General features: G+C 40.7%; 1 protein-coding gene across 11 annotated transcripts in view; it reads left to right on the plus strand.

Moving 5' to 3' along the window:
• PIKFYVE (phosphoinositide kinase, FYVE-type zinc finger containing) overlaps nucleotides 1–12,480 on the plus strand; it is a 69,806-nt gene that overhangs the window by 45,506 nt on the left and 11,820 nt on the right. For 8 of the 11 annotated variants that reach the window (XM_032445998.1, XM_032445997.1, XM_032445996.1 and 5 more), the window contains 11 exons: nucleotides 24–119; nucleotides 806–889; nucleotides 1,617–1,708; nucleotides 2,519–2,683; nucleotides 2,877–2,936; nucleotides 3,408–3,584; nucleotides 4,301–4,404; nucleotides 4,636–4,764; nucleotides 5,776–6,037; nucleotides 7,246–7,320; nucleotides 8,245–11,766. In XM_032445998.1, coding sequence (XP_032301889.1) covers nucleotides 24–119; nucleotides 806–889; nucleotides 1,617–1,708; nucleotides 2,519–2,683; nucleotides 2,877–2,936; nucleotides 3,408–3,584; nucleotides 4,301–4,404; nucleotides 4,636–4,764; nucleotides 5,776–6,037; nucleotides 7,246–7,320; nucleotides 8,245–8,360 — 1,360 coding nt within the window. In that variant the 3' untranslated portion in view covers nucleotides 8,361–11,766. Of the gene's footprint in view, nucleotides 1–23; nucleotides 120–805; nucleotides 890–1,616; nucleotides 1,709–2,518; nucleotides 2,684–2,876; nucleotides 2,937–3,407; nucleotides 3,585–4,300; nucleotides 4,405–4,635; nucleotides 4,765–5,775; nucleotides 6,038–7,245; nucleotides 7,321–8,244; nucleotides 11,767–12,019; nucleotides 12,130–12,480 lie in introns of those variants that run through there. The other 3 variants (XR_004308052.1, XR_004308053.1, XR_004308054.1) reach the window with 2 other exon arrangements.

The following is a 12,480-nucleotide window of genomic DNA, read 5'->3' on the forward strand; positions in this document are numbered from 1 at the left end:
TGTTCTATTCCATTTTCATTCAGTGACCCAGATAAGCACTACCTAATGTATGAACATGAACGCGTACCTATTGCAGTCTGTGAGAAAGAACCAAGCTCCATCATAGCTTTTGCTCTCAGGTACTGCTGTTACTTGCTCTTCATTTGACATATTCTTGCAGCTTTTCTGTGCAGGGAATATTTAAATCCTAAATGGAGGGAACAAGCATGACAGTTTCATCACTCAGCTGCTTTGAGGGTTTCTGACAGAGCAGAAGTTGTCTACTTATACTACTAAAATATGGGAATGTAGGTTTTCCACCTTCCAGATGGATTTTAGGCCTTTTCTACCCACACAGAAATGATTTAATTATGGTGTTCTGTTGAAGCTAATACTGATAGAAGAAGTGTGAATAAAGCTTTCTCAGTTGTCTGGCCTGGAGGCAGAGCAACTGAACTAAGGAACGCTGACTATTTGTAATACAATCTCTCCCTTGCCTGCTTTCAGTTATACCATCTCCTGTTACTGTTCAGCTCTGCAAACGAGCTACTTCAGTAAACCTTGGAGCTTCCTTGGCACCAGGCAGTAGACGTTGAGTAGCTCATTCTAAAATTGCAGAAGCAGGAAGGGGGAAATTTTCCCCACAGTTCAATCTAAAGCAGCAGCTGCCATAAAGGATATAATCCTAGGTGTAAAGAAAAGTAATAGAAGCATTTCCTCCTGTAGGTTTGTTTGCTGTCTCTGAACTGTATCTTTGAGTTGGTGTAGCAGAGAAAAACTTTTATTTACCTATTTATTTTCATGTCTTTATCTTTTTCTCCTTCAGTTGCAAGGAATACAGAAATGCCCTGGATGAGTTGTCCAAAGCATCTCCAAAAAATGGTACTGAAGAGGGACTACAGCCAAACAGGTTAGATGCAGGAACTACACTATATAGAGGAAACCATAGTAGCAAAGCTGTTGTTGTAAAGCAGCCAAAACTAGGTTGAGGGAGCACCCAGAGAATATGCCTTAGGATCTCTGCTTTCTGATAGAATCTGGCTCTGTTGGCTCCCTCACCAGTCCCTTGGCCAGATGTGTGGTAGGAAGCATTGGCCTTGTTTAATGTGCCTGTGATGATGGAAGCAACTGTTGCTATGGAGGTCAGAGAGGAGAAGATGAACAATTCCAGGGAGTTCTGCATCATCACCACTTCATGCTATATCCTTTTCCCTTAGCAGCATGCGCTGTTAGGCATGGAGGAGAAATAACTAGAATCGTAGAATCACCAATATTGAAAAAGATCTACAAGATCATCCAGTCCAACTGTCCACCTGTCAACAATATTTTCCACTAGACCATGTTTCTCAGTACAGCATCTAAATCTTGAATATCTTGAACATCTCTAGGGTTGTTGACTCTGCCACCTCCCTGGGCAACTTGTTCCAGCACCTCACTCTCTTTTGGAAAAGTGTTTTCTAACATCCAACCTGAATCTCCCCTGCTCAACGTGAGGCTATTCTCTCATGTCCTATCACAAGTTGCATGGGAGAAGAGTCTGATTTCCACCTTGCCACAACCCCCTTCCCTTTATTACAGGAGTAAAGCAGTAGTGTCTCAGCTGCTTGTTGTTACAACTATGACATTTTTCGTTTCAGTATGTCAGATGGCAAGCCAAAGAGCGGTAGTCCTGTGCGCCTGCCTGAGGCTAACATGGGTCCTTCAAATCGAGCTGCTGAAATGGAACAACGTAAGACCATTTTCAAAGTCATGTATATGATATTAATTTCAGACTTCAGTCCATTCAATCTGTTTGAACTCCTTGAAAGTTGTTATAACAAAGAAAATGCAGTCAGAATACCATTGTCTTGTTCCAGCTGGGCTTGCTGAGCTTTGTCACGTTTAAATTGTGACTTGTCTTTATAGTCAACTTGATGTAGATCATATTGTATTTTTTATTGTAAGTCTCTGTCCATAATGGCTTTCTCTGATTCTTAAGACATTACCATCCTATGTTTCAATGTGTTATTATTACGTAATGGAGCATAATTTATTCTTGGGCCTAACATACTCAGCGGGGCATGATGCCTGTGTGTTCTAACCTCCAGCACTGACTTGTCTAAAATGGCACCAGACATTTTCAAATGGAGAGGGGGAGGTCCTCACACTTTGTGTGGTTTCAGGATGCCAGTGGGGTAGGTTTCTGTGTTGTAGTCCTCTTCCACCACTTTCTTGAATTATGAAATTTCCTGTTTTGAATTGTATTTCTGGCATTTGAAATACTGATGTTTCACCCAAGCAAGCAGAAACAGTGACTGGAGCTTGTATTTATTGTTCTTGTGAAGTCTGCTCTCTTGAATGACTCCAGCAGTCCACAGTGTCACTCAGGGCATTAAATCTGCTGACTGATGGACGTTGGTTGCATGAAGAATTGCAGGTTTGCTGGGTGATGTCACCCCTCCAGCTAGAACCATGAACAGAGAATGCTTGTCTGGCTCAAGCTTTTATTAAACTGCTTCTGGTAATGCTAATACCATATTCTTTATTCTTCTTGCTGTAGCAAAGAAACCATCTAGTGTTTTGTCCTTTTTCCGTGGCACGGGAGGAAAGAGCCCAGACCTGTCTTCCCAGAAGAAGGAGACCTTACGTGGTGCTGACAGTGCCTATTACCAGGTTGGACAGATGGGTAAAGAGGGAGCAGAGAACCAAGGAACAGAGCCACAAGGTACTAGACTGCTGCTGTTGAATCCATCTTCTGTTTTGAAGTGCAAATTCTTCCAAACCTCGTTCATACTTAAGAGGTCCAGAACACGTTCCAGCCCATACTTTTTTTCTCATAATACAGATTTACAAGCATTATCTTGCATAGCTCTTTAGATGAGGATGATGATCTTAATGAAGATCCTTTATTATTTCAGATGAGGCGGATGGAGTAGATGGACAGAAGAAACAGCTGGTGAATCCCCATGTGGAACTCCGTGAGTTTTGCAAAATCTTAGCTGACAAAATTCTTTTTCCTTGTTCATGTAATGAAAGTCTTCAGGTGGATTGTTCTATTTATAGCATTTCACATGTTTTTATATTTACTTATATAGCTGTATGAGACAGGAGGGACGAAAAATGAATAACAAGACAATACCATTTTTACTTGCTCTAATCCGTGTCTGATGCAAAATGTACTACGTGATCTGCCTTCCTCCTCCATTTGGGTTGTTGTCCTTTTGGCATACACTGTAAGCTAATCTAAAGGAGGTTGATTTATTTATTTATTTATTTATTTCCCACAAGCCTTTAAATTGTATTGATTTAAGTGCCCGAGGTGCAATAGCTGTTGGAGCAGGATGTTAAAGTAATATATATATTTTTTGAGATATAATTAAAATCTCTTAAGTGTCATCTCAGGTAGTTAGTGATTGCATACTGTTATTGAGAAAGAAGTTTTCTTGCAGAGTTCTCAGATGCGAATGCCAAGTTCTACTGCAGGATTTATTATGCTGGCGAGTTTCACAAGATGCGTGAAGTGATACTGGGGAGCAGTGAAGAGGACTTCATCCGTTCCCTCTCTCACTCGATGCCCTGGCAGGCACGAGGTGGCAAATCTGGGGCTGCATTCTATGTGACTGAAGGTAAAAACTGCTGCCTCATCTTTTAGAACTAGAGGGTATTGTTTAGAGATGGTGATGATTAGTATGTTGTGTAATCCCTGATTACAGAGAATTGCTGACTATTAAGTGGCCAATTAGAATAGAAAGCCAAGTGGGTTGTTTGGAATACTCAAAATCAGATTTTTTTTTCCTTGCTTTTTTCACTTAAAAAATAAAAATAAAAAAAATTAATGGTCAGGAGGGAAAAATAGAGTTCTGTTTTCAGTAGTGACAGCTAGGGAGTCCAATTGAGCAGAAAGGTGGTATTCTACTGGGTGGATTTCAGTAGACAAATTCAATATATTTCAAGGAAAAATCTGATTATTAAAGATACTGTTTCTTATTATCTCACATGGTATATAATAAGATTTAACTTTTTTCAACAGTGTCTGATTCTAGTCTCTTGCTTAGAGCAAGTCTTGAATGGAGGGGTCTGTAGGTTGCTTTTCCTATGCATAAGGAAACCATAAAACTGAGTTTAATCAAACCTAGGCAATCTCTTCTTTCTGACTTACTAGCAGATTCAAATTCAGAATATAGCCAGAAAATAATTATAAATATAATATAAATATAACATCTTCTGTAGCTGGGAGTTTAAGAGGATGGCAGTCTTTCAGTCTATTTTGATTGCATGGCTGTTCTTTAGAACTTGCAAAAAATGTCACTCACAGTATATCATCTGTCTGATGTTAAAACAGATGATAGATTCATCTTGAAGCAGATGCCTCGCCTGGAAGTCCAGTCGTTCCTCGACTTTGCTCCGCACTACTTCACTTACATCACTAATGCAGTTCAGCAGAAGGTATTTTGAAAAAGTGCTTTTATGTTAGGCAATGTTCTGTATTTTATGGACTAGTAGGTGTCCCCATTAACCATTTTCATTTAAGCAAAAAGAATATCTTTTGGAGGATATGAGTTGTACTAAACATATGTTCAAGATGAAACATAGGAATTTCACAGGAGATTCTAAGCTGCAATGCTCAGTGATGCTTCTGAGGTATAGAGGTCTTACCCAGTGTCTTTTCTTAATCAGAAGCCCACAGCACTGGCCAAAATTCTTGGGGTGTATCGAATTGGGTACAAGAACTCTCAAAACAACACTGAGAAGAAACTGGATCTGCTTGTCATGGAAAACCTTTTCTATGGACGGAAGATGGCTCAGGTAAGAGCAAAAAGTTTTGACCATGTGTGACAGAGTTTCTGTTCCGCTGCAGTGCATACTCCTCCAGGGCTGAGAGCAATAGCAGGGTTAATAGTAATTATCTTTTGCGCATGCTCTAAGTTGGCAGGTAATGCCTGTTTTTTGTTATGTGATCTTCAGTAACTTGATGACTAGATTGGCTCATTCACATAGCTGTAGCACACACACTTCAGGTGTTAGGTTGAATTTGTCCATGCACATCTGATGTCTGAGAGAGCCTTGCCAATTTAATTAACAAAATTATACAGTTTTTTGTAAAGCATTTACAAAATAAACTGATCTTACGTCCTAATGTATTTAAAAGGGGAACCTATGGAGACTGTGAAGGAAATTACATACTAATGCTTTAAACTTGCTGTTCTGTCTGAACCGTTTTGTGTGTGTGACAAGGTCCTGAATTCAGCCTTGATTTTTAGTTGAGGGAGAATGCCTTTCATGAGGCAGTACTGTCCAAATACCAGATTGGTGCTGAAAAGGAGACTGAAACAAATGTCAGACACTAGGAGGGAAAGTAACATCTAGACCTCTAGAGGTCTTTTCCAGTCAAAGAAAGTATTTTGTGGGCTGTCTCTTGTCTTGACAACCCATGTTAAATGGTTCATCAAGCAAGGACCCACCTCCTTCTCAAGTGCCTTTTGCTTTTGTCAGCATTTGAGTCTATAAGCTGCCTGGGAAACTGACTTTGCCCATAAAATTTAAAAATAGAGGCATCCCTTAGGTTAGACTAAATACCAATGAAATTACTTGCCTAAAATTTGGGATTTAAAGTTGCAGAGCTTCTGTGTAGGTTTACATGCTGCTCTCCACTTAGGGGACTGTTAGTTTTGCTGTATTAAATTTTGTTTGCTGCCTTCTCCATAGTGAGAAGAGCTGCTCTGCTGTGATCCCTGCTCAAACACTGCAGTCAGGCACATTGAAGTCTTTAATCTTGCAGAAGAAAGTGGGAAATGTAGTGCTGTTCTCCATTCACAGGTTTTTGACCTAAAGGGCTCCCTTCGGAACAGAAATGTTAAAACAGACACAGGGAAAGAAAGCTGTGATGTAGTCCTGTTGGATGAGAATCTTCTGAAGATGGTCCGTGACAACCCTTTGTACATCCGTTCCCATTGCAAGGCTGTGCTGAGAGCTTCTATACACAGTGATTCCCAGTTCCTCTCCAGCCACCTCATCATAGACTATTCCCTGCTGGTGGGTCGAGATGATACAAACAATGAGCTGGTTGTTGGGATCATTGGTAAGTTGGATGTTGCTTTTTTCCCACTTTCATGAAACTACTTTCTTCTGATTTCAGTACTCTCAGAAATATATCACCACCCCCAGGGATGTGTGTCAAGAAAGCTTGTCTCCCAGCTGCTGGAATACTGCCCTCATCTGTCACAAGTGTTCATAGCGAAGGCAGGAAGTTTTTTTCTACAGCTCTTGCATCATTTACATTAGTAGGAATATATCTGGGAAACATTAGAAAGAGTATATGCGTGGGGCCTTACATGTAGTGAGAAGATATGAGAATCAAGTTGATGTTTAACCTGCACTTTGACTCCAGTTGAAATAGTATTACTTGTATGTCTTCATATGTGTTTAATCTTCAAAGTTAAGTTCAATAATATTTACATATCTGTTTAAATAGTAACTTTTGTGGAATAGATCTAAGTAGGAACAAACAGTGAGAAGTAGGGGGTGGAAGAGGGTGATCAAATATTGTGTTATCACTTTTGATCATGTAGTCTGACCTGGATAATGAATGTCAACCAAGTAATTCCCTTGCCACATCCTCTGCCTAGTGACTGGAAAGTTGAGTGCAGTCTTTTAGACAGGTAGGCTAGTCGTGTGCAAAAATCTTGGAAGTGATTAACTTCATCTTCACTTTTGCGGGCCAGAGCATTCATATACTTGTAATCATTAAGCACATTTTTCCTAAAACTGGTCTGGAAACAGTTCTGTTCTCTTTCTTTGCAGCCTTCTTTTTCAGGGTCACTTGTGGTCCTTCATTTCATGATGTGTTAACTGTTTGTTAGAGCTGCAGGTGGCTGCACTGATGGGGAATGCTATCACCCTAAATGGCTAGGCATTCAAGTTTTGATGCTGTTAGCAGCTGCAGAAAAAGTAATGGCAGCTGTTACAGCAAAGTGGGGCTTCTGATATGTTTCTAGGATGAAAGTCAGCTAAGTGACTTTTTTTTGTAGAGGTAGGAAGAGTTGGTTGTAATCTTGATGGACTTTTAAGCTATCATATTAACCCCAGCCAAATCAAATGAATAATCTAGGAAGTGAAGCTGCTGTTACGGGCAACACCTGAGTCCTTCTGGCTATGGAAGCAGACTGTATTTTCGTCCCTGTTGGAGGAGAAATCATGCATTTTAGAACAACGCTACTTGGGTTATAGCAGATACTGCATGTCTGTGTATAGATTTATTTATTTATTTACTTATTTATTTTGCAACAGACTATATTCGCACTTTTACCTGGGACAAGAAGCTTGAAATGGTGGTGAAGTCAACTGGCATCTTAGGAGGACAAGGTAAGGCTATAATCAAAAACTTTTTTTTTTTTTTCTGTCTACTTTTTATTTAGCTGGAAGCTTCCAATAACTGTGCTAGTAAAGCTGCAACTTCCTCTGTGCAAAACTACACTTTAAATTATGTGGAGCAGGGGAAGGAATAAAAAATTTCAGAAAAAGCAACATACTTATCTCCTTTCATGAGAGACTCTTGAGGTAGTCTAATGCATGAAAATGACGTGCAGTCATCTACTTACCAGACTGTTGTATTTTGTTTCATGGTTATCCACTGCTCACAAAAACAGATAGATAGAAATACTAGCAGAAGCCCTTTCTGCCTGGTTTCAGAAGAGATTGTCTGAGTCCAGAAAATCAGATTTACTCTGGGGTTTTATTTTGGAGGGGGGGTCCTTACCAAATGATTGACTGCTGCTACCCAGAATTTGAGGAGCTGTTGAGTTTCCTATGCAGAAATGAGAGAAGTGTCTTTCATGCAGGAATTCCAGCTATTGGTCATATGTTAATAGGAAAGTTGTTCAAGAAGGGGAGGGAAACATTCACAATCTCACTGTTGGATGTCTGGAGAAGATAAGAACATATCCATACAGTGATGTTCTTCTTCGGAGGAATTTGCATAGGTGGTGGAAAAAACCTGTAAAGACATGTAAACAGAAGGGAAGGAAAAACAGTCAGGGCTAGCATAAAAAGCCTAGATAGCTCCTCCAGCTCCACGTCTCTCAATTCATCATCATCTAATCCAGACCTTAATCTCATTTGTTTCCCGAATGTTTAAAAAGTGAAAGAATCTAACCATACTTGTTGATTCCATGCACAGTGTGCATTCATCCATATTGCCACGTGGTGCTGTAACTTCATGTGAAAGCTGTTTGTACTGCAGTGTACATTTTAGCCCGTTTCTAACTGCCTTTGACTTTTGCATGTTAGGTAAGATGCCAACTGTGGTCTCACCGGAACTGTACAGGACCAGGTTTTGTGAAGCTATGGACAAGTATTTCCTGATGGTGCCAGACCATTGGACAGGGCTCGGCCTGAATTGCTAAACTAAAGCCCATATTGGCAAAGCACAAGATGATGGTGGTGTTACAGGTCACCATCTTTCTATGGTCTGCCCAGCAGTAAGCAAGAGGATTCCACATCTGCGCTGACCACATGCGTCTTGTTATAAGGTGTGAAATTTGCTTGTTGCACTTTAATCCTCTCTTGAAGGGTATGAGTTGGGCCAGTCTCGTCAAGGATTTAAGCCGTAAGGTACCACTGAAGAGCACTGACAAGAGACTTTCCCTCTGTCAGTAGGGAAGGTGGTGGTATCTCCATGTATGAGCGCTGAAACCAATGCTATCTCTTTCATGGTGGTACAGAAGTATGTGATCTAAGTCTTGCACTCCTTGACTGGTGTTGAGTATGGGTAGCTCATGTTCTGTAGTGGATGTGTGGTATTGCAAATATGAAATAAGCACTCCTGCTCTATGTGGGTGGGTGAAGGAAGAATCAAGTTAATTCTGAAGTTATGCCGTGGTTGCGGTGATCTGTAGTTGACCTGTTTAGGACCCAAGAATAACTTACGTGCATACTTTTTTTTTTTTTTTTTTAAAGGTAGCTCCACAGCTGTGATGCCATAACTCTCTAAATCACTACAGTTTGTAAGTTGCAGTACTGCTGTACACATCTGTCTCTGTTACAGTTTGATTGTTAGCAGAATCCCATACAAGTGGGCTGTCAGTGATCAGCATATTGCAAACCTCAATATGTATCCCTTCAATCCTAAACAAGAATTCAAGTGTTGTCCAGCTACTTGGAAATAGGTAACTAAAACCATACCCCTTAATGCAAGGAAGCTCAGTTAGAATTCTGAAGCTGGTTAGCTGTTCCCTTAGCAGAAGGCACCAAATTGCTAGATGAGATGCATGCTACCTTACATTGACAACTTTCTCCTTAATGAAACCATTGTTCCTGGCAGATCACTTCACATCCATTTCAGTTTCCAAAGCCTTTCAAACAGTGAAACAATGCATTTACCTCATGGTGGAATTTTGCCAGGAGAATGCTTTTCTTGTATTTGTGACGTGTTGATGAGAATAAGTATCCTGATCTCATTTAACTGTGCCATTCCTATGTAAAACCTCTCTTCAGCAGTATTAGATGGTTTTGGTTTGGTTTTTTTTTTTGCACCACTGAGATGATGAATGTAGTCTTCTATAAAATGAAAAACCTGAACTAAGAAGTATTTTGTATGGTGGTTCAGATGTGCAGAGACCTGAGAATCTCTGCATGATGACAGTAAGCAGTTTTTTCCGTTTTTATTATTTTTTTACCTGTTTTTGTAGGTGGAAAGTTTACTTTTTAGCTTCAGAATAATATAGGCCAGTAAATAAGAATTTATTTTTTTATGTGAGTTTGAGAGGCAAGAATAGTGTCCTTGGGCTTCCACTCTCTGGAAGGACTGATTTCAAACATGGAGTCTGAGACAGTGTAGCTCTTAATGAATTATACTCATTCTGACCAGTTAGTTGCCTGCTAAGGCCATCTTCTCTATAACTGAGTCAAAGCATATATTTTGTTCACTCTTCCTCCTATGTTTAGTGTTCTGTAGCAGATGATAGTGGTTCTGTTCAGGAGTGACATCTGGGCAGCACTGGAAAGAAAATGGCTGAGAACTGAGCTGTTGGATCTGAAAGCAACCAGTGGAGTTGAGATCCGAGCTACTAGGAGGCAACAGTCATTTATACTGAGTGCCTTCCCTGCCTCCCTGAACCACATTGCAAAGCATTTCTGAATGATGAATGAAGGTACTGACCTTGAAGCAGCAGAAATGAAAGTATTCTCACTTCCTTTGTCCAGTATAATCAGGTTCTGGGGATGTAGTGCAGAAAGCTGCACTGATGTGTGCTGTGGGAAGGTGACACAGTAGTGCTTGATTTCTCTAGCACAGTCTCTCTAGTTCAGTACAGTGCTTTAGGTGAAGATTACCTCTGGAACACATTGTGATTCCTATGTTGATGTGTGCTTCTGAGCTGGTTAGTTTTGTGTTGTACGCCCTTGTGCGTAATGAGGAAGCAACCTACTTATCAGCTCAGTGCTAATCAGTTCTGTGGCTTTGAGTGTCTGTCTATTGATGTGGAAGAAAGAGTGTATGTAGTCTGAATCCTTTTTGGTCTCCATTACAGTTTACATGTGTTTGTTTTTTATTTTTTTTTCTTCCTCTTCTTAAGTTTACGTGGAAAAATTTGTCTTGCCTGCAATCTAAGGTGACTCAACCTTAATCAGTATGCGCAGTGGCTGGTGGACCATGAGTTAGGGCAGTGTCATGACATCTGCACTAAGCTGATGTACTATCTCTGTTTTGTCACCAGTAACCCTTACTCCAGAGTGATATGCAGCTGTTCTGTGCTGCTTGTCTTCCAGAATTGCTTGCAGCTGGCTGTAAAAACAACCGGGTCATCTGATTGTAGCTACTATTCCCCTGTACGTGATCGTGTGAGGCCATTGGCAGTGTACAAAATAAGAGAACTTTCCGTTCTGGCCAGCTATTTGCAGCCAGTTAGTGCAGAGCCTGGATGTGGGAATTGCAGCCTTTTCGGGCTAAAGTCATAGCAGTTGGGGAGGCTTGTAAGAATGGTCTTGGTCTGGAATCAGTGGTTAGACTTTGGATCTAGTTATAGGTAAAACCATAGTGTTAACTGGAATTGAGGCATCTTCGGGTGCCACATAGCCTGAAGTGGCAAGCGTTTCTAGTTCAAATCCCAGAAGGTGGACAGATCTCCCAAGATGTTCCCTTTTCAGAAAACAAATTGTCCTTGCATTTCACTTTCTACAAAGCTGGATTTCTAAGAAAACAGTTTTGAGAAACCTGTGTACTTGCAGAATATGCAAGGATGTCCTAAGGGAACAGTCTGGTTGTTAAATGAGCGTGTTTTATTTCTTGTTAACACAGGTTTAGTATGTGTGTGCAAACAAAATCCACTTGTAAGTGCAAAGACTGCATCTTTTCAGAGTTAGGCTGGCTCTTCTGTTTTGATCTGAGGCCTTGTGACAGACATCTAAATGTTATCCCAGTCAGAAGTGATGACTCGTCTACATGATGATTCCAAGCAGCAGAACGTCTTGTGGTGACCCAGGGCTACGTTCTGTCCCCAGAGAGGGACCCATGAGGGACTCTTGCTGGTTAAGGGGCTCCACTGGGCTCAGGTGGAGTTACCTGTGGAATGAGCGGTCTGTCTCCTGTGAGAATGACCAAAACCAAATTAATCACTCACTGGTAGGAGGCTGGACTACTCATTATTCTAAGCACTTATTGTATTATAATGTATGTATTTCTAATCTACGTTGGTTCAACTGTATTTTATAAAATTGATGTACTAAGCTATTTGAGAGTAACTACCTTGATTACTTGGGGAATCGAAATGTAATGTATATAGATAAAAATACAAATAAAGTGACTAAAATATACGTGGGTGATGTAGTGGTCATGTTTCTTACAGCATCCTTCTTTCCTGGTCACAGGCCAAGGCCTGTGCTTGCTTTGCAACGATTGCTCTGCTGGAGGTTTCTAGCTTCGGGTGCAGCATAAGTGTGCCTGAAATCTCTGCCTTGTAGTTTGACTGTTCTGATGAAGCAGGATCTGTCGGCAGCTCTCGAGGTCAGCGTTTATAAAATGTGCAAATAACCTGTCCTGCACTTCTCCCACCTTTCCTCTTTGCAGCTGCTTTTCAACAGTGCTGTGTGAGACAGAGCATTTTATCCAGCAGGTGGCGGTGTTTCAGTGTCCTGATTCTTCCAAGAGGCAGCTCTTCCTTCAGGAAATATCTCCAGGTATTTATGGACTTTTCTCAGAAGTGGCTAAGGTTGAACTTCTTTGAACTGGTGTTTTAAATGGCTTGTCATAATTGCTTCGTACTGCTAGTACATAGTAACTTCCTCTCTTAAAGCTAAAAACAATGTGCAATTAGATCTAGGAAGGGAACTTGTTGGTACTAAAAATTAGGATGTAAGGAACACACCTGCATTATGTGCCATCTCTGCTTTTGCCAGATGAGTCTCAGTTTTATCTGCTACTGTATGAACCTGTCAGAAGTTGTCCCAGCAGGGAGATGTCCATCAGTATAGAAGATTTGGTTAGAAGATAACGGAGTTACTTGTATCTCATCTAGGTAGATCTGTGAA

This window comes from Coturnix japonica, chromosome 7, assembly GCF_001577835.2.
Source record: "Coturnix japonica isolate 7356 chromosome 7, Coturnix japonica 2.1, whole genome shotgun sequence".
Lineage (NCBI taxonomy): Eukaryota > Metazoa > Chordata > Aves > Galliformes > Phasianidae > Coturnix > Coturnix japonica.